Raw genomic sequence first — 22,016 nt, 5'->3', positions numbered from 1 at the left:
AGGAGACATGGTGTAAAGTACCTGTGTTCAAGAGAAGGAAGGAGAGGCATGTTGAGATGCTCTGAAGGCTGCTGTACTAAAAGAAAACACACATTTCTCTCAGCGTTACCTTGCAAGAGAACTGCCTCCATATCTGAGAGCCAGCTGGATGTGGCATCATTTGAGTTTTACTCAGACAAACACAAAAGTGTGTGCATATCAAACTGTTATAACCAGGGTTGCCATCACTGCTCTGTGAAGCCCCCTCAGAAATACCAGGATTCATGTTCATTTCTCAACTGATAAAGGCTCGTTGTAACATAAAACCCCATTAACAACACCAGAAAGAAGTATTCTGCAGCCCAACAGTGGAAAGAAAATCAAGATAGTCTTCTATCTGACTGTAATACTAATACCCCTGTGATACAGTTCCTGCTGGCTCTGTCTACAGTCTACTCGAATGGAGACAGACAAGTTAAGTATGACAAACCGATGGCATGGTCTCTTTCCCCCTGAGTCCCCAGTGATGATAAATGCAGCTCAGAGCTGCTGCTGAGGCGACTTCATGACAATGGACAGTCTACAGGCTTTCAAGCACTGTCACAATACCACTCTTCTCGGCAGTGATTTAGTACTCAATTTGTCTCAATATTTTACTCAATAGGACAAGATAGCAGAAGTGGGTGCCCTTCTCTAGCCTTAATTCACAGTGTTAAGCTTTTCCTCAGATAGACATATATTACCGTGGGGGTTTCCCAAAGAGACAGTTCCTTCCCTTGTTGGGGGGGACAGCGTCCTGTGCAGTTTGGGCAGCGTGGAGCGGAGCCTCAGTGTGTCCTCTATGGGCCTGTCACTCAACTGAGCCATCACAACTCCCTGGGTCAGGGTGGGTTAAGCAGCATCTGTCATCCAGAGAAGCACCATTGTATTAAGGGGAGGGATGCGACAGAGAACCCACAACCCCCCCACCCGCCTCTCCACGTCAGTTGGCTCCGCACTTCTTCCACCTCTCTCAGAACAACAGGAAAACTCAGGAGAATCTCTGGGGCTAAACTTGACCCGAGCCCGGAGGATGAGGAAACACTCGTGACATCACTGGCAACCCATGTTAAGCCAAAAATAACCTTCCTCTCCAAGAAAACCTGCAGTCCCTGAGCAAATCTGGCCCCAGGGGAAGTTCACATACTGTACACAAACATGGCAGGGGTGTACCAGACTTGGAGCTATATCTTCACCCTGCCACTTCCTCCAAAAAGAGACTCTCTCATCCCAGCGTGTCATCTTGTAGCAGGAAATGCAGCCATGTGGTGCAACAAACAGCACTGCAGCTCTTTTTCTATTCATTTTGACACATTTAAGAATATTGTTACTTCTGCGTACGTATTAAGGCAATAAGCTGGCTGTTCTGGCTATCACAAACTGTTTTTAGCTCTGAACATCGAGTCTTTCTTCGGCAACATGCCTGGATGTCCTGCTGTGTCAAGTCTTGAGCCTCCCTTTGAGATTCATTTCTTCTCTTCATCTGTTGCCTCATCTATTTAAATGACAGGGGCTCACTCATGACATGTCCCTTCATCTTCTCAAGGAGGGAGACACATGGATGGATGGATGCATGCCTACTGTAGACTACTGTGAGCTGCCACTTAACAGGAGGTGTGTGGGCGAGTCTGCCCATCTCCGCTTTTAGAAACAGCATTATTCGCTTGTTCTGGGGCAGATATGACTGGTTTCCTTGCAGCACGCACATGTGACCATTCCTCCACAAACAATAAAAAAAGGCGGATATCTCAGCCAGCAGACTGGCGGCTCTTCCTGCTCTTTAGCACGGATTCCGCTGTTATTGTGCGACTCTTCTGACCTGCAGGTCACTGAAAGTCTAGTCCATGCTGGAGTCACTGAAAACTTTTCTGAAGGGATGTTTATCCTATCTGATGTGCCTTTTACAGTAGAGAGCTAATACTTCTAATCAAGCCTCAGACCTTATCTAAGCTACTCCAAATGAAGTCAAGATGAAGCTCTGCCTACATCCTCAATTCAAATGTCATTGCATATTATTTAAAAGATTTATTCTGAGTTAGGAGACAGTTGTTTACAAGCTGTACATGTTTAGATGACTGGATCCCAAGTTAGTATGCACTCCTATGAGCTTACTACTGCTATCAGCTGGTCCAAGGCTTTGGACAGAAATGGGACACTGACAAATCTTGTCAGCCAATACATATACATGCCCACTGGTCTAGAAGAAACAGGAATACATGAAACATAAAAAGGAAAGGAGTCTGACTGCAACCCCTTCGATTTAAGCTTCAATCTCCAACAACCACCTGTATATTATCAGACAACAGAAGCACAATCTGAAATGTATTTTCCAGACAAAAATTTATTTGATATTTAGGTACAATATGTAGACTTAATGGCACACAAAAAGATCTACAGAAAGAAAAGGCACAAAATGTAATACATTCATTACCATGTCCCCTGAATTTCAAAAGCTGATCAGAAACATTTAAAAGCAAGCAGTTCAGAAATTAACAGTTGTAGATTTCATAAATTAGGATAAGACTGTACAGTTGCTTAGTGAATACTTCCTCTCCCCTGCATCGTCTTGACAGATGGTAAACCATTGATTTAAGTTGTTCTCTTTAGCTACTGGGTTCTCTATTTAACAGACAGCAGGAATCATTGAGATAGACTTGGAGAGATTGATTACACTGAGGACCAATTGTTTCACACTTTTCACTCTTTGAGACATACGCATACAAATCCAGTACAGTAACAAAGGGCATATACTGCGCTAGAACAGGCTACAATACAACCACTTCCCGTTGTGTTTAAACTGTATTACCAAATTCCCCACAGACAAAGGATACGGAATGGCAAAAGGAAGTGTTTGGGGCAACTGATGAGTAACAATATCAAAAAGATCCTGTGTGTTGTTCACCTGAGAAGACTTTGTTGTTATGAAAACCGTTGCCTCAGACAATTCCAAATGTTCCTATATTACCATAGCTGAATTCATGTAAACATATCAGAAATCCATTCACACTCTTTGGACAAGCCAATAACCCATTACTGAGGAAGTGATCACATTCCCTCTGAAAATAAAAAACATTAGTTTCTTTAAACCCAGAGTATTTCATTACATCGACGTCTTTACGGAAAAATATGCAAATTGATCTTTAAAAACGAACCCCAAATTTAAGACATTGACACACCACAAAAAAAGCAGAAAAACTCAAAAGAACACCAGTGAGGATCAAATGAGGAAACCAATCTATATATCTATATAGATATAGATATATATAGATATATAGATATAGATATTTATATATGTATGTATGTAACACTAGTAAGTAACACAGTAGGCCAGTGCCACATGATTCTGAAGCCTAAGGCAAGAAAGTGCACTATGGAGTTGAAAAGTCATTAATATGGCATATCCGTCAAACGGCTGATCTGAGGCAAAGATGTAAATCTGCAGCCCTTTGTTCCGGCAGCAACTTTTTTTTTGCTTGCTGAAGGAATTGCACTTGCTCAGGCGCTGTGACACACATCAGGAAGCATAAAGGGAAGAGTCATCACAAACAACTTTGCTCATAAAGCTCTGTTTGTCATGATTTACTCCTAACTAGTAGTAGCTAATAGCTAGCGCTAACCTTTAGGTGTCAGGAAAATTGCCAGTCAGAAACGAGGGAGGTAGCTAGAGCAATAGCTGGCAGCAGAGGTACAATAGGTATAATAGGTCCAATAGGTACAAAGGTCCGGACATTAAGGCAAGCAGTGTGTGTGTGGTGCTGGTGTTGGCTGGGCACTGGTAAGGCTGTTCTGAATCTGTAAACACACCTAGAATGATGCAGAAGAAGAGGCATTTTGGAAACGGTCTACCTCGGAGAACCAGACGAACGAGACAGGCCTCTAGGGTGGGCTGGGCGAGGTGGGGTGAGCAGTGCGGTGCAGTTTGGCTTGTGACAGAGGCTGGAGGGGTGTAGCACCATCTGTGGCTGTTTTTCAGTGCAGTGTTTCTCTGGGGACATCTGTTAGGGAGGTGAATGCTGTGTTGTATGTTATGTGTGAATGTCTTCGGAATAGGGAGTGCGTGGAGGGAGGAAAGGAAAAAAATAAATAAAAAAAATCTGTGATAGCTGTAAACACTTCCAAAGTAACATCCTTTAGCTGAACAAGCTTGCATGGATCTGCCCAGCCTGCTTTTAAGAGATCAGTCACCGCAAAGGCATCCACACCTGTGAGTGCGTGTATGTGAGAGAGTGATTTCACATATTTATCTTTATGCGCACGATGTATATGTGGCACATGCATGTGTGTGGGTTTTCTATTAATTCTGCATGAGAGTGAATACCTGTACGGGCATGATTGTCAGTGTTAATAAGATGCAGTGCTTTGGGTAAGGTGGGGTGATTGGGGGGGGATTACAATAGGCCAAGGCGCCAAGAGTGTTAGTAATCTCTTAATGGAGGCTGTGGCAGGAAGGAACACGAGTATGACAAACAGACAGACTCATGCCGGGGAATGCGAACCACAGAGCCACAGTGTGTACAGTTAAAACCAAGGAGGAGACAAAGAGAGGTCAGAGAGGGCATCATCTTTAGAGGAATGTTTTGGAGATAACATTAAAAAAAAAAAAAAGGAAATCAAAATAATACAGAGGAAATATTTGGTCCAACACCTGCCACTGTGGAATCAAGCCAATGAATTTGCTTTTGTAAAAAATTCTCTACTGCAAGTGGCTCCTCTTCATATCTCTCCAGAAGGCTAGGTGTTGTCAATAACATGATGCTGATAGCTAGCCTTCCTCTGCCCAGGAGATCAAAATTAAGTCTTATCAGCTAGGATCGTGTTGGTTTCTAGAAATCAATTCCTCAGTGTATAGAATGTCTATGATTGGGTGCAAGTCAGGGATCTGCTCTATTGATTGCAGGTAGCAGAGCCCCCTCCTCCACAGCCTGAATCAGTTCAGGTAAAAAAAAAAAAAAAAAAAAAAAAGTGGCACCAAAGGAGCCCTCTTAGCAGTCTCCATCGCTGTTGTCATCGTGGTGTTTAAAATCCTTTGCCTTTTCATTCGTCTGCAGCACTGGTTCCTCGTACTTCACCCCGTTTGCGAAGCTGTGGGGAAACCAAGGAAAATAAACACCACATTAGATTTATGTAAGCTAAACAGGTGAGAGCAGGTTTAGTGGATCTTGCATTCAGTGGAACCCTTCATGAATGGTTGCTGGTTCATTTTTATTCATTATGTATGACTTTGGGTTTCACTCTTTGCATCACAAACCATTAAAAAAAATACAACAAGTTTCCTTTTGCAAACTGAAATCTTCACCCTTTCCTTAAAAATCTGCTCCAACAGTCCTTATCAAGCCCCTTGTTTGTCTTCTAGGTAGATAAAGGAATCACTTTCAAATTCTCCCACCCTGAGGCTGATGGCTTTGGAAAGTCAATTAGTGTTAGAATCTGATAGCCGAACACCTTAATGGAACAGTTCAAACTAACAGTGGCTCTAAACAGAGGAATAGACAGATCTGATGAAATGGCATGAGGATTCACCCTCCCACTTCTGCATCGTTTTTCCCCATCCTCCCTCCCTTTTTTCTCAATCACAGCACAGACTTCTTCTCAACTGCAGAATTCCATTTGTATGTTAATGAGGAAAAAGGAGCACCCCCCCCCCTTCTTGCCCTTTCCTTCTCTCATGCCTCAGTCTTCTTCACCAGCAGCGCCAGACCAGTATACAGACAAAAAAAGTGTAGTGACCAGCACAGTCTTGTCAAGAACCTGAATGTCAGTGTATGTAGGCTGTGGCCACCGTCGCACTGACTGTGCCGTCCTATACAGTCCAACTGTGACCCTGCTGACCCTTGAGCCCAGAGGTTCAGGCCTCGTCAGCCTCCTCACCACAGCCCTCTTTGATGGCACCCGCCTGTTTACTTACTCCAAGGGAAAATGGGAAACACATGCTGGATTGGGCGAGATGTGTGAGGGGGGGGGGGGGCTAAGCACAAAAAGTTGTATGTTGGTAGAAAGCCAGGAATGTTTGAGTCTGGCCCACTTTGGCCAGTCCAGCCTGGATTCCTCCCTTTTTCTCCTTGTACGGCCAAGAGCTCCCAGACTGATATTTAGAGCAGCTCCAAGAGCAAACCGGTGGTAAGGTTTTACCCAGAATGTGATTCACAGAAATTAAAGACTGCGATTTAAAAGAGGACTGTTTTTCTTCTCTGCCTGGTATTCCTCTATGGGGAGGCTCTGGATTTCAGGTACTTGTCTTGAGCAGGCCTTCTGTGTATGTTTTTAACTGCTGGCCACCTCTTAAAAAGTAGCATGTGTGATTCTGAGAAAAGTTTGCCCAGATGGTCTGGATATATCCAGAGGACAAGCCACTTGCATACACAAGTGTGTGCGCATACACTACACTACACAACACACACGCACGCATGCGCACACACACACACACACACACACACGCAAACCATGGTAGGAGATTTTCACTGGGTCAGCAAAACACCCCACGACCTAGCACATACATCATACTTCTCTGAAATCTGGTGTTATGCATTAACCTCAGAGTGAGCTATGGAGTTGCATGTGAAAGCATACACGCACGTGCACAATTAGACTTAGTGGACTAAAAGCTCTTCCACAACACCAAAGAGTGCAGAGTGAAGGAAGGATAGGTGTGCAGAAACACAGAAACCCACAGGGAGCAGTGAAAGCATCAAAAGAGACAGGCCTTCATCAGTGAGAACTTACACAGCAAAACTCAGAGCTACACCTGGCCTGGCTACTCATCTGCAGCCCTTGTACCTCGCACAGAGCCTCTCTTACGCATCTAGACGAAAATGAAAATACAGCAAAGCACAGAAATGGGGATTAGAAAGCCAGTGGGGGCAGCTAGGACTAGGCCACCATAGAAAAGCTTTATAGAATGTTGATTTGGTTTCTTTCATTTGTTAATTATGCATTTCAAGACGTATTCAGAAATACAATGGGGGTCAAGGGAAGTCATATTTGTGCTACAAAATGTCAACAGAGAAAAGCATGCTAAATTGATATGTTACTCTTTGGGAAGCCAGTGATAGAGTGGTGTTAATCTGGAAATTGGTCGATGTCGATATCAATATCCCTCGGTTCCATTTCAATATTCTGAATACTTCATATTTCATCAGCGCAGTAGTTATTATGATCGGGATATGAAAAAGTACACAAAAGCACAACATTAATGTTAAAATCCACTTTCTGCTGCCCACCAAATGTTTTCATTTAGGATGCAAGGTATGAAATAATCATAAATATTAATGGCAGTACAGTACAACGTTATGATTTAACACAAAATATTTGAAAGGATTAGAAGATACACTTTCAATGGACAGCAAATCATGCAGTGGGGAAAATGGCAAAAAGGAATATTCAGACATTCAGACATGGAAGAGATGGAAGTATGAAGCTAAGAATTGTTCAGTCAATCAGGAGCATTTGGGTTCAAATATACAGTAATAAAAAGGTTAATCAATTCCAAATTAAAAACAGAATTTCTTCCAGCTGGCGACCGGCTTTATCCTGCTAGCATGCTCCTTGTCCATTCAACTTAAACATTCACACTTGACGTTGGGCACAGTTCTACGCACAAAGCCAATCGCTGACTAAAACGTACATCATATGCACATGGCATTCTTTTAATGATGGGATATTTTTATTTCTTATGCACCTTGACTGTACTGCATGTGTCCTGACACCTAACATTGTTTTCTTTATGTGAAGCTGCTTATGCTGCTGTCTGACCATTCTAAAAAAAGGGACCTTCATGGCGAAATAAGGATGAATAAAAATGCACTCACCTCATCCAGCTCCTTCTGCGTCTCTGCCTCCATCCGCCGGATATCATCCATAGTCAGCTCCACCCACTTATCAATCCAACAGAAGAGCTGGCGGTGGAAGTTAGTGAAGATCCTCTTCTCTTGCTGAGGGAGACAGTGGTAGGCTTTGTTAGGGCTGGGTGAAATGGTTGAAATCAGTATCATAATATTAATAATTATATATTAGTATTTTTAAATATGCATGTTAAAAATATGCGAAAGAAGATGATATGTAAAATGACATAACATTAATCCCACAAAAAACACACAATATCACATATATCATCATGATAGAATAGCACTCAATAACCCAGCACTAGTCTTGGTCAATCAAACAAACAGTCAAGAACTCTCAGAGGCCGAGAACAACATGTGAGCAAAGAAGACTGTGTGAACTCGTCACTCTAACCTCATGGATGAAGTTCTCCACTTTGGTCTGCAGGCCCCACCACTTGAACTTGACTGTGACCAGTTTGTAGGCACACATCCTTGGGCAGTCAGTCTTACTAACCAGCTCTCTCTGTCAGGAGAAGAACAGCAAAAGAATGACAAGACTAGACTTACAACCCATCACTTTGTAAAGCGCAGTATCAGAATAAATAACAGAGTGAAAACTTGAGAGAAACTTTTCAATGACAGAATAATCGTAAAAACAGCAGAAGGCTGAGAGAATATTATTTTAGACTAATCTTGGCTGCATTCAAAGCTAAAAATCATTAATACATAATGCTTTGGGTATGGAGCTTGCTGAAATAATTATCAATATGAAGATGTGCTGTGCACAGATAAAAGTGCCCTAATCTACAACACACTTTCTAAATCCATCCGCTGCTTGCACTCTGCCTCCCTCTGAAGAAGAGAAGAAAAGGAGGAGGGGGGCTAGGGCAGAGCAAAGTGGATAAACTCCAGATGAAGGGACCATTTCTCTGCCTCCGCCCTGACAGCGACACCGTTCCCGACAGGCATGCCTTTGTGGCCACGGAAGGCAGATAAAACGGTGCTCGCAAAGCGATAAGGGTGTCGCGGTGCAAAGCTGGTTACATTATTAACACCTAGGACCTGCTCGCCCCCAGAACACACATACTCTCCCTCCGAGAACACCTGTTTAATTAATCACTTCATTCTGGCTCGGCATTCCAAGAGAAAATGCCACAGACCCGCCTCAATCACCCTCATCCCACTGCCGTTTGATGCCACGATCATGGAGGGGAGCGAGAGAGGGGAAATGAGAAACATTTCTAAATTTGCAGTGGGTTTAGAAAAGTTGTCATCGCTAAAGGAGAACTTCACATGAAACGGATTCTACATCAAAACACTTACGGTGACATTTCTTCTCTCCCTCTCTGTGCCCCACTCAAAGGAGCAGAAGTTTTCAGAAATACAAAGGGTACCGATATGCAAGCATGTGTGCATGCAGAGATAGACAAGAGTTTTATTGCTCTGAGAAGCTGGCAGAAATTGTGCCTCTGTTGTCACATAACCACTTTTTTTTCACCTTTTCAAAAACAGTCTTTTTCCATGTCCACAGCGGACGGGAAAGTGATCTAATTAAAAACACAAAATAAAAAGTTGTGCTTCTTTATTCACACTTTTTAAAGCTGTTTGGCTGCCTTTGTTCTGCAAATATTCTTGAAGCAGAGGAAAGTTTCCCATGGTGAACTTTGAGGGCTCCACAGCAGAATAGAAATCCTCAGTGCTCCAACAGTGAGCAGGACCCATTTGTGAGGCTGCAGGGTACAACAGGGTTTAGAGGGGAAAGCAACAAAACTCTTGACAAAGTTTCTCCGTGTGGATGAGCTACGTCTTATTGACTTATTACTTTCTATCAAAAGTGCATCAGTCTTTAAACAGAACTGCTGCTTGTCGAATTTACAATCAATGTCCATTTACAGTGTTTCCAATTTCTGTCTTCATCTGCTGTCACATACAAAGTCTGGCAGACTGAGCTCAGAGTAGAGCCTTTATCTGACCTGGTGACTAGAAATTTTTATTACATCCAATTAGAGCTGAGAATGAGGTGATTTGTCATCATCAAATTGCAGCTTTACAGTCCTGCAGACCCCATCTAGCCTTCCTCCAGCCCTGTGCTCTCCTGTACGCAGAGCTATTCTGATTATTACAGGCAATGTGGTGATGGTGTGGAAAAATCTCTTATGGATCTAAATATATATATATAAAACAAGATCTGTAACCAATTTCATGTCAAATGTAGTAGTGGTATATTCATTTCAAGTCTACAGACTTGGGTCCACGTAAATAGGTCTGCATCAGCTTTGCACATCTGGATACTGCAATTTCTCTCCATTCTTCCTGCTCATGCACTGTCAAGTTGCCTAGGGACCGCGAGTGAAAAGCATTTTTCAAGTCCAGCCACAACTTCTTGATTGGATTGAGGTCTGGACTCTGACTCTGTAACTCCAAGACATCAACATTGTTGTTTTTAGGCATTTCCAGAGAAGCTTTGGCTTTATTTTGGGGTTGTTGTCTTGCTGGAAAATAAATCTTCTCCCAAATAGCAGTTCTCTTTCAGACTGCAGCAGGTTTTCCTCAAAGATTCCCTGTCTTTTGCTGCACTCATTTTACCCTCTTATCTTCATATAAGCTCTCCAAGATCTGCTGCAGAGGAGCATCTTCACAGCATGATGCTGCTGCTGCTGCCATCAACAACACCACACAAAAAGCTCACATAACATCTGGCAACACCAGCCAAAATGTCATGTGTTTTGTTTTCAACAGTGCTTTTTCTGTTTTCTGTGGGTTTCTCCAACAACTGTTGTATGCAGTGTCTCCCATCCCAGCCACCGAACCCTGGAGCTTCTTCAGAGTTGGCATAGGCCTCTGTGGGGAGGACAGCCTGCACTAGACAGATTTACAGACGTTCCATATTCTTTCCATTTTATTATTACAAGCTTTATTTAGTTCCTCAGAAATTGTATGTACAGAATTATTAAGTCTTGTGCAATTATAACAGCGGAAAATGTGAAACTACAGCTGTCGACCCAGGTCATATGACCATGGACATACACCCTTTAAATAGTCTGGTATACAGGGTCAAACATGGGCTGAATCTTTGTTTAGTCTCCTGTGACATTAATTGCCATTTGTGTGTGAATGTGATCATTTGCACAGCTAACAAGGGCATTACCTTCCAGGAGGGCCCAAGGGGTCCTCTGCCAGTCTTAACTGACTTGAACTTGGCTGGGTCCTCATCTGGCTTGTAGTCCTACAGTGAGAAGAATTTATATAATTAATACAATACATAGCACATTATATTTAGACACAAACAGCAATCTGAACTACTAATTTAAATGTTTATACATGAAAACTGCTACACCATGAATTGAGCAATAAACAGATGCTTTAAGAAATCTGGAAAGTTTTTTCCAATTTCTGAAATGGTTTTTTTTTTAGTACAATTTTCTAAAACAAAGCACAAAACCAAAGAAAGTTTCATTTCATTATGGAATTCAGTAGGTTAAAGCATTGGTGTGGTGGTTTGTGTGTCCTACACAACTGTTCACCAACTGTGCTCCAAACTAAGCAGCACAGCAGTCGCTGCCACTGTAAGGCCAAAGAGTACCGCACTCATTCTCCAAAACCCGCCACCCCCTGGAGATAATGTCATGCAGCAAGACCAGAACACAACTCAGCCTTAAGTGGCTCGCAGATTAAAGAGCGTCTATGGGGCGTTGATGCCAACAGCAACATCTGTTTAATTAGGGTGACATTGGTGCCAGATCACATAAACGAATGTGCCTACATCTACCTGCATGTGTGCTGATGAGCGCTTGTGTTAATGCACATCAAAGTATGTGTGTGTGAGAGCCCAAGTACAGCTACGACAGCACTCCAAACATATAGAAAAACACTTAGCAATACTGAGCACATATGCCATGCACATGACAAAGTTGACTTCATAAAACCGGCAAGAGAAATAAAAATACAAATAAATGAAATGGCTTTCAAATTATCAACAGCTCAAGGGCCCAGCAATTTTAAATAAATCATGATGCGCCTGCAGCTAAAAGCTACTTTTCAGGGCTATCGGCCAACAGGAGGGTGCCAAACGAGTGGAAAAAGATAGAAACCCACCCCTGCGTGCGTACACACACACACACACACACACACACACACACACACACAATAATTTGGCTGTTTTAATGCTGAGAGCTCCGTCACTATAACAATACACTGTGCTGCACTAATGAGGTCTGTGAATCGATATGCCGTGGTAGACGAAAAGGACCTACTCCTCAAGTAAAAGAGTGTGTGTTAGAGTGCAAGTGTGTTTGTGTCATGTGTGTATTTGTCTAGTTCCGGCATACGAAGCACTGTGAGCTTTAATTACACTAACAAACTCATCTGTGCTGGCGGTACGCCCCAGGCCCTGCAGCCATGCCTGAGGCTGAGGGCTGATAGGGTCCTCAGACACAACACACTCCTCCAGCAAGGCAAACACCTCCGCCTCGTTAACTACCCACCGCAAACAAACACGTACACACACACACATATACACACACACACACACACACACACACACACACACACACACACACACACCTCAGCCAAATAGCCACACATACACACACACACAGTGCCACAGTGAAATGAGGCAATGCGATGTCAAATAACAGCAATAACGTGCAACATCTTCAAATAAGATTTCAGAGATTCCAAATGGAGTATTAAAAACTCATATTTGAAATCTTATTGAGGCAATCTTTGGATGCTCAAACGGTGTGCATACTTTCCAATAGGGGTGTAATAGAATGTGTATTTGTCCCAAAATTCGAGTGCCTCAGTTTGATACACCTTGTGACCCAAACAAGTACTGAAAAAATTGCCTATTTATGTCTACTATTTCAGAAATTCTACAGTGCGATTTTTACCTGGAAAGTTTTGGCAGTACACCAGCTGTTGTCTATCAACTGTAGCATGCTCGTTGGCTTAGCCGGGTGAGTCAAGCTCAATGGGCAGCAGCTAATGTCACACTGTATGCTGACATAGTATAATTAAAGTTGGGTATTTCTGTGTTAACACTTCAAATGTGTAATTTACAACGGCATCACCTGAATGTGACAATTAGCAGAACAAGACAAAAACAGACTGGCAGCTGCAGATACAGACTGTGCCAAAGTAACAACTCATTTTATAGGAGGTTTATCGCTGCAGATATACAACCATATAGAACATACAAGATTTAAGCATAGATTTGAGCCACACTCTAATGTGTCCTTACGTGTGCATTTTAAAAAGGTACCCTGCAGACATGTATTAAGACTTATGTACAAATAGTCTGCTTGGAACAATAATGTGTGTCTGATATGTTTTTTCTGCAAAATAAATCCTTAAAAAGGGTATCTACTCTTTCTAACCACCAGAATCTATGAATAGCAGTCCCTCCAGAAAAACGTGATTATGCGATCGCATAATTCAATGCATAATCAGCCAAAGTCCGCATATTTATGCGGGGGCTGCATTTTTTCAAATACGCCGTACTTTCGCCGCATAAATTGCCAATTTCCGCGCAAGATATGCAGGACTTGCATGATTTCATAACCCCCGCATTTTCGTTGCAAAAAAGTCACATCTCTCTTAGCAGAAAGTTGAAAAATGTTGCGTTTACTTCACACAAGAGCAGCCATTTTCCCCTGTTGCCATTGGAACGTTATGAAGTGACGTAATTACACGACGTGAACATCATCAAAAAGCTGCAAACCCCACAATGAAGCCATGATGAACCCCGCAAATCAGTCTCATTTGCCAACAAAACTTTACAGTTGTAAGATTGCACATTTTTGTTACCAGTGGGTTAAATCCTACTAGTTTCAAAAACCTTACAGTTGTATGTATATTAGTAGTATGTAAATTTACGTTACAGTAAGAGATTGCACTTTGTGCATTGGAAGCACTAGCTACCTCTGTAAAACAGGAAGCACACATTTTATTTTTTTACATTTTATTTATTCATTTTTACAGAAGTTGGAGCATATTCCTTTTGTAAAGCTACAGAACTTGTTTGACTCATCTTTTTTTTGTAAGTTTGAGCCATGTGTTTATTAAGGTCTGAAATAAAACAAGATGAGAACTTAAATATTCCCAGCACTTTCTGTGATGTAGTATGCTTGCTTATCATAGGAAGTAATAAGAAATGACTCTTTACATTCAGGTAGTAGCCTAGTGAAATTTTTTTCATCAAACCGCAGTTTTTGCAAGTTCCCACAATTTCATCGCATAAAATTGCATAAATATCCTGCATATTCCATCGCATTTTTTAAGAAAACGTGCCGCATAATCACGGCTTTTTGCCCGCAACAATCACAAAAAAACTTTTCTGGAAGGACTGGAATATACAAATTATGTGACTTTTTTTTGTTTTCATGCTGGACACAAGATGTCTCCTACTTTACTGTAAAGTTCATTCTCAGTGTATGTGAACTCTAAAGCTTCAAGTTTCTACATCAAACTTCTATAAGTTGCATACTGGAGCTGCAGTTGTTCAGAGTTAACAGGTCAGATTGTGCAATGGAGAATTATTGACATTGTCAGTATTTGAGTGCAGTAATTGTTACAATAAGAATTGAATAGAACTAATGAGCTAATATTTAAATTTTTCAAAATTTCACTGAACCATGACCCCAAAAACCAAAGGTACATATCTAACTGTGTACCATTACACCCTTTGTCTCTAAATGCAAAGATTTCAAGCTGGTGATGGTTAATGCAAATGGCCCCCAAATGTTAATAATTCACATTCATTCAAAACATAATGACATCATTAAAACAATCAGTTAGACACCAGTCTAATGTGATTTTCTGATGTATTAAATTGTTAAAATGTCAGTTCTTGCAATGCACAGTCAGTCAGAAAGGTTTATTCCAGTGCAGCAAAAGGTGCAACATAGGGGTGGAATTAATTAATCAATCAATCCATCAACAGTAAAGTAATAAACAACAATTAATATACTACTAACACTGAGTGTTTTTTTTTAATGTTGTTCTAAAAAATAAAAATAAAAACGAACTAGCAACTGAATGACGTCAGCTTAGGTTCTGACAATTTGTGAAGGGCTTGTTTTTCCATTTTCTGACATATAGATGAATAGATAAATGTGAAAATATTTATTTTATTCCTATTAATTGATACTCCAAAATCATCCCAGTTGTACTTGTAACCCATACTTCTGTTAATTAACTGAAGTTCCTAAAAGAAAATTTAAAAACTTTAAAAAATATGTAGAGTCAAATGAAATGATGAAATGATTAAAAATGAATAATTAACACCTATTTGAACATTCCTTAAGTGAAATGGATTGGGGTTGGAAGATAGCTTGGTAATGATCACAGATGACCACATGAAGGCGCCAAACTGTTTTCATCTTGTACTGGAAGTGTGCCAGAAGAGTTTCTACTTACAGCAGCAGACACTTGACTTCTGTCTGTAATGTCAATGGGCACAACAGATACATTCTGCCATGTGTAGTTGTCTAGTTTGTGCACCTGAAAAACAAAGCACAAATGTCAGAAGAGTACACAAACTAAAATCTGTTGCTACATTTGCTTCATTGGATGTAGATGTTACTCACATTTTCTTGTGTTCCAAGGTCTGGTTTGTGCCATGTCTCAATATTAATGAAGAAATTGTCTTTCATATACTCATTCTGGAAAGAAGAGTCAGGAGAGGATATTTCAGATCTAAATGTACAGAAAGTATATTTAGCATGCGTAAAACCTTAATATTTTGATGATTTAAAAAAAAATAGAAGAAAAAAAAAAATCTAAAGGCTACATACCGTCACAACTGGACCAAGGTTAGGCATGAGGAGAAAAGGGAAAGAAAAAAAAAACAAACAAACACCATTACATACATATACAATCAAATAAACACTACAAATTGACAGTGACAGAAAATACAGAGACATGATGCAAATAACACCAGTGTATTTAACCATAGAGAGGGATACAGGCTTCAGGACAAAGCAAAGGGAAAGATATGGGGAGGGGGACTCACTGGTTCTGCAGTAGGGGTAGGCATTCCAGGCTTTTTCATGGAATACAAGGGCGCCTTCAGGGGCTAAGAGCTTGACAAACCCTGGGACTTTACTGTAAGGTGGGGAAAGACGGTGGAATAGGTGAATTTAGGTGGAGAAAGGGAGAAGGAAGAAATATTCCCTCAGTTATTCGAAGTTCTAGAGGAAAGATTGTGTGTAGGTGGAAAATGATCAAACTGGAAAACTTCACAACAAAGACAATGCTGCCACTGCCTGGTAGTCCAGTGCTACTACACCGTAGAAAGGCAATTATGGGATCAAATAATCAGATTGAGAAGGGGTAGGAGAAAATAAAAAAGGCACATACCTCTTTAGGTGGTAGATTTTGTGTGTGTACTGTCCTTTCTCGCCGTCTTTTTCGTAGGGCTCATTTTTGAGTACCTCAATGCCCTCACCACCACCCGTCTCATTTTTACTTGCTTCAGCCACTGAGAACAGCTGCCCCACTTGATACTGTAACACAAAACCATATCAGTCACAATATACCCAGAATATAAACCATAAACTGGTCTAAACTAACTAGCTAAATAAATGTAATGTTTGGTTCGGTGAGGAAGTTTGTGTCCTGACTTTTGTTTGTCCTGGAACAACTACAGCATTTGCAGTTCACCAATTATACAAGTTTTTTTTTATTTTATTACAACCTGCATGTTGAACATAAACCAGAATTATTCTCCATGTCAGTAATTTCAGTTATACGTAATGTCTACCACATCATCAGCATTAGTCTTACTGCAGACATTACCAGTTCATCCAAAAAAAAAAAAAAAAAAGTAATTTGAAGGATTTTAGAGGCCTGAAGAGGTTGAAGTATGTTGTATTGTAAAAATATATTTTTTTAAATACCCATTCTTTTAAACATCTTGAGACCCTCCAGATTTATCTTGGGACCTCTTGTGGGGAACAACTGTTGGATTACAGCCCTATGTTGTGTCGTATGCTTATGTTGTGATTACAGAGACGCAGCATTTATCATTTGTTTGTGTTATAAATTGAGCAAATGAGCCAACATAAATTTAGTAAGATGCGTTACGGTCCTGCTGTCACTCTAATAGATTGCTGAATTAAATAACGTGCCAACAAAAACTACTCCAATAGTCAAATAAGTTTGTGTCAGACCTGTGGTGTGGGAGCAAGGGTTCCCCCCCCGACCTCAATTATGTTGCTGTCTTACCAAATCACAACAAAATGAAGAGTAGCCATAATCCAGACAGTCTATTTGCATTTCAAACTTTCAGTCTATCCCACATGCTGCAGGCTGAATGAACTTGTGTCTTGTGTTATGATGTATGAGCAACCCAAGGGTGGATGTTTGCTTACATTTCAGCTATAAGAGCTCTTGTTAGTGTTTCTCCCCTTAAAGAGAACACTTATTTTTCAATTATTTCGAATGAGCTTTAAAATGCCAAGAGATTGCATTACCCTATAAGGCAGCGGGGAGTCTGGGATTGATGACATAAGCATTTATAAACACAGGGAACTAATCCTGCTCTTGTAAAACAAACACAAGAATTACAAATTGTGGTTTTTTTTGGGATAAGACAGTGCTGCCTTAACTTGCATCCAGAAGCCAAACACTGGAGATGATAAGATAGTAGTGCATTCATTATTTACTGCCTTTACTCTTTGTGTGGGTAACGCAATTATCTTTAAGAAAGGTGCATTGCAGAGACTTGTTGGAATTCCTATAAACCACCAAGTCTGGGACACATTTTAAGCCAAAATAAGCGACTGGGGTTCTACTGCAGAAGAACAGAGGAAATTAATTGGGGTTCAAGTATAAAAAGGTCTGTCAATATTATAGCGGAACTGAAACAAATATTAAATAATTAACCAATTCATTAATATATATTTCTTTATTTAAAAATTATTGTCTTGTAAGAGTGACTCCTCTACACTTGAGCTTAGTTTGTCGTCATTCATAATGATTAAAGACATTTAAAAGACATTAGCTAGAACCCAGAGGCTCTAAAATGAAAATAAAATTAACACTTTTCACAGCCTTCCTCATTTTATCAAAAATAAATAAAATAAGAATAATGAGAATAAGAATAAGGGAGACTAAAAGAGATTACTCACCTCCTCAACACTACAGGGTAAAACCACACGGCTGCAAAAGAAAGAGAAGTGTGGTAACATTCACACAACACTTGTTTCTTAAAAGACACTGCTCAATAAGCAATTCTGCCAAATGAACTTCAACTTTAAAGTGAACAAGCTCATAACAACAAGTATAGCATTTCCTCCAAAAAATAGTGTTAACTCACGGAAGGTGCAGAAACACATAATTCAAATTTACTTATAATGTATAGAACATGAACATTCAAAAACGTATTAAATGGAAAAGGAAAAAATAACCACTGCAGAAGAAGCAGTCATGCCACAGCAATGCACGCTCCATCCTGGCATTAGAAATCACCTCAGCAATAAACAGAAACCTTCTCGCTGCTAAACAGGAAGCCAGTCTTGGTCACTCTTCCTGATATAAAAACTACTACTACTGCCCAGTCTGACACACTGCTGGCTTCAGTCAGATGAGGAGCCCATCCCAAGACCAAAGAGGAACAGTTAGAGCTGAGTAAAGCTGAGATTGGTTATGGTCAAGGGATAAAGAAAATGCCAATGAAAAGAGGTGTGAGGGAGAAAGAGGAGGAAAGGAAAATGTAAGCACTGAACCATTTTGGGCCAAAAACATTGCTTACAAAAAAAACTACAAATGTTTTGTACAGACCAGTCGCAGAAGGTACAGCTGTACAGCAATAATACCTGAATCTTTATTACATGAGATAGCCACATGTCAGTATTTACTTTGTGCATGGTAAATATATGCTGTAACTAGAGCTGATTTTAAAATCAGTGCAAAAATGGCAAGAAGAAGGGGCCCCAGTGATAAGACATTATAGATGCGGTGGCATTTCACATTTGCAAAGATATTGCATTTTGTAGTTTATTTACCAAAAAAAAATAAATAAAAAAATATTAAAAAATACTAAAATTGTAAAAATCAGGTGTGGTGTGAAAAAAATCTGAGATTATATTTTTAGGCCATCGCCTAGCAGCAACTTTTTTGTTCATGTCCCAACAGACTGCTACTTCAGGGCGTGGTGTGCTGTGCCTAAAGCAATTGCATCATTTACTCTGATGAACATGAAGCTTCAGTCAATGACCACTAACCACAGAGTGCAAGAGTAAAAAAACAGTAGGCAGAGGAAGTTGTCTCAATGCATTAGCAAGACATATCTTTGCACAGCAATTCTTTTTTTTTTCCTACCCATGTGCTCTATGAGAATTTTCATTTTGACCAGAATTAACACTATTATATCAACTTGAGGAGAAATGAGGTTAATCCATAACATCCAGTGACAACGTTTTATCTCTCCAGGCTGTACGAAGACCACTGACAACTTCAAAGCAAGGCCTTGAGATGAGTGATGTTGACTTTGAACACAATCGAGAGCACGGGGTACATCGTGATGGTTCTCAAATTTAAAATTGTAAAAGCCCTTTAAAAAGGATGCAGGGCTTCTGCTACAGCACTTTTGAAGAACATTACATGTATGTGGAGGCATGTAGACCCGATCTACACTCAGTAAGCTGGTGAGTGATCCCTTGCATGAGTGCAGGTTAAGGCAACTTCAGAATTACTCTTTTTCTGCTTACCTCACATGCGCTTTGAGGGGATTACGGCCATACAAGTGTATTCATAACGTTTTAAGTAATGCAGTGAAATATTTATGGTATTGGATACTGCGGTAACACGGTTTTACGCAGCTCTAAACTGTTTCATGCCAGAGTTTCTGAATTTCTGTAGAGTACAGAATAAAACCGGCAAACCTCGTCAGTCCGTCCATGCTTCCACTCCTCAAATCCAAGTGAAGAACAAGGTGTTAAAACTAGGGATGTGCGAATCTGATACTCCATTTATCTGAAGGACACTGGACAAAATCACTGCAACGGGTATTGGGGGAAAAAAAATATGATGTGATATGATCCATTAGTCGAAATTATCAAGTAAATGCTTAACTAAACATGAGGTGAAGAGAGAAGACGGACAGGTACCATGAACAGGTGAAGAGTAAATGTCAGTTGTGTAGAGTTATCTTAACCTCAAGTTTCATTTTCAGTGTCTGAATGGTGTTGACCAATCAGAAAATGCTGCTAGTAGGAACAGGATTCGCCACCAAAGCAAAACGCTGCTGTATCAGGGGCCTTTCAGTTCAAGGACAGCAACCTTAGAGAGAACAAAGGAGGACTGGAGCACACTGATAAATTCACTGCCTTTAACTGTGCAAACAGACAAATGTTTCAACCCTACTGAGTCAAAGTGGACAAAGACACGAGGCAAACAACACATGTAGAGCAGGTGTACAATTGTTTCTGGATAATTAGGGTAGAATATTCGTTTCACAATGCGAGCATGTCTTTTAGATGGCCTGGTTAGTATCCATATAAATAACGACTTAGTTGTTTAAGAGAGGGATTAACGCGGTATTGGGAATGACCCACATGATGGTACTAATCTAAAACTATTTAAAATTTAGTCAAAGTAAATGAAAGGCATTAACCAGACATGGGACTTGTTTTAAAACTTTGTTAATAAGGTTTGCCGGTATTTGTCTAGATTATACTCTAGTGTAAGCAATTAGTTAAACCAGGGTCCACTACCTGTGCTACAGTACTTTATCTCATTTAAATGTATCAGCTAATGTCATTTGAGCAGAATATATTCCCATTAAAAGAGGGAATATTAGTCAAAGACTCACTAAATATAAATATAATCATGATGTTCTCTTTATTTTAATTAAACTTCCTGCCCTGAAGATCAAAACGCACCAATTCCTTTACTGATGGATCACCAGAGTTAAACACTGGCAGCCTTTAATGTCAACACGAACATCTTTTGATCCAACTTCATGACTCAGACAGCTAACAGCAACAGCTAGCTGCCGTAACCTAAACACTACCGCCGCCAGAAAGCTAGCGTTAGTTGCTCGCAATAGCTGGGCTCGACATGAGAAAATAAGCACCGAATCCACCTGTTAATCAAAGTATCTTATCTTATGTAAGATTAGCTGGCGCCGACACGACTTTAGGTGTCAATGCAGCACAGATAACAGCAGCAGCGCTTGCTGATTTCCTCATTCAAGTTAAGTTACGTTCAGGGCAGCTAGCATTAGCAAATCGTGAGCTAACTCGTAGCTTCAAGTTAGTTTAAGTTTTACAGCTTAAAAAAAAATAAATAAATAAAAAAAAAAAAAAGCACAAATTCCGGAACTCTTATCTTTTTAAAAAAACACTGACTCGTTTAGGGAGCCAGCTACTTAACGGGAGTGTGTGAGAAAGTGTAGCCCAACAGCAGCTGTCACACACCGCCATACCGCTGTCAAAGCCGGTAGGCCACAGCAGCCCGACAATCCCACCCGTCCCTCGTGTGTCCGACACACACACACACACACACACACACACACACACACACACACACACACACACACACACACACACACACACACACACACACACACACACACACACACACACACACACACACACACACACACACTGAGGCAAGCTTGGAAAGTTTGCATTAAGTGCCCAACCGTCGGTAAACTACCGCAAAACTACCGCAAAACTACCGAACCGACTCCGTAACTAAACGAGGCGGTAGCGTCACTTATGTAAAAACAAACTCCCCCCCCCCTCACCCAACAGTTTAGGCAGAAACATCGCACTTACTACTCCTTGATGAGGACCATCGTCGCTCCTTCCTCTCGACTCTACCGTAACTGCCCGGAGACCGCTGATTGCCGCTGACGTCATGAGCTGGCAAGAGTACGGTGGCCGACCCCGCCTTCGCGAGCCTCGTGAGCGGTGATTTGCAGAGGGTCGCATGGTCGGACCTTATAATTTGGTTTTAACCAATAAAATCTCGCTCAGGTGGCCTTTTTTTTTTTTTTTTTTTTTTTTTTTTAACCCGCCTATTATAAATCGAGCAGCGCCATATATTCAGTACATCAGTTATTAAGGTGCTACATCACTTAAAGATTTATCTCTTTCATAATAAAGGTTGTCAATATGCAGTTTATTAATAATAACGTGTCCTTGGACCTGGTGCCTGGCATTTGCA

The 22,016-nt window shown here is 40.8% G+C and overlaps 1 protein-coding gene across 2 annotated transcripts; it reads right to left on the bottom strand.

Annotated features, from left to right (window-relative positions):
- Positions 1-2,339: 2,339 nt before the first annotated feature.
- On the bottom strand, positions 2,340-21,735 carry LOC127376053 (phosphatidylinositol transfer protein beta isoform). Of its 2 annotated transcripts, XM_051422575.1 has the most exons (12): positions 21,626-21,735; positions 17,972-18,002; positions 16,200-16,345; positions 15,853-15,944; positions 15,635-15,642; positions 15,428-15,502; positions 15,258-15,341; positions 10,987-11,064; positions 8,251-8,361; positions 7,824-7,946; positions 6,739-6,817; positions 2,340-5,100 (listed from the first exon to the last, which is right to left on the bottom strand). In XM_051422575.1, exons 1-11 carry the CDS (start codon positions 21,643-21,645, stop codon positions 6,770-6,772), a joined length of 816 nt encoding a protein of 271 aa, XP_051278535.1. In that variant the 5' UTR covers positions 21,646-21,735; the 3' UTR covers positions 2,340-5,100; positions 6,739-6,769. The 2 variants fall into 2 exon arrangements, with proteins under 2 accessions (XP_051278535.1, XP_051278534.1); XM_051422574.1 differs by lacking the exon at positions 6,739-6,817.
- Positions 21,736-22,016: the final 281 nt, after the last annotated feature.

The sequence above is a fragment of the Dicentrarchus labrax genome, unplaced genomic scaffold, assembly GCF_905237075.1.
Source record: "Dicentrarchus labrax unplaced genomic scaffold, dlabrax2021, whole genome shotgun sequence".
Taxonomy (NCBI): domain Eukaryota; kingdom Metazoa; phylum Chordata; class Actinopteri; family Moronidae; genus Dicentrarchus; species Dicentrarchus labrax.
The sequence above is the reverse complement of the archived record's forward strand: the minus strand, read 5'-3'. Positions and strand labels throughout refer to the sequence as shown.

Excerpts from the sequence above, each read along its gene's own strand:
- LOC127376053 (XM_051422575.1), bottom strand. The coding sequence starts at position 21,645 with ATGGTCCTCATCAAGGAGTA. Across the intron at positions 15,342-15,427 it reads ACCTTGGAACACAAGAAAAT|GTGCACAAACTAGACAACTA; the intron begins GTGAGTAACATC and ends TTTGTTTTTCAG. Across the intron at positions 7,947-8,250 it reads TGGAGAACTTCATCCATGAG|CAAGAGAAGAGGATCTTCAC; the intron begins GTTAGAGTGACG and ends TGTCTCCCTCAG.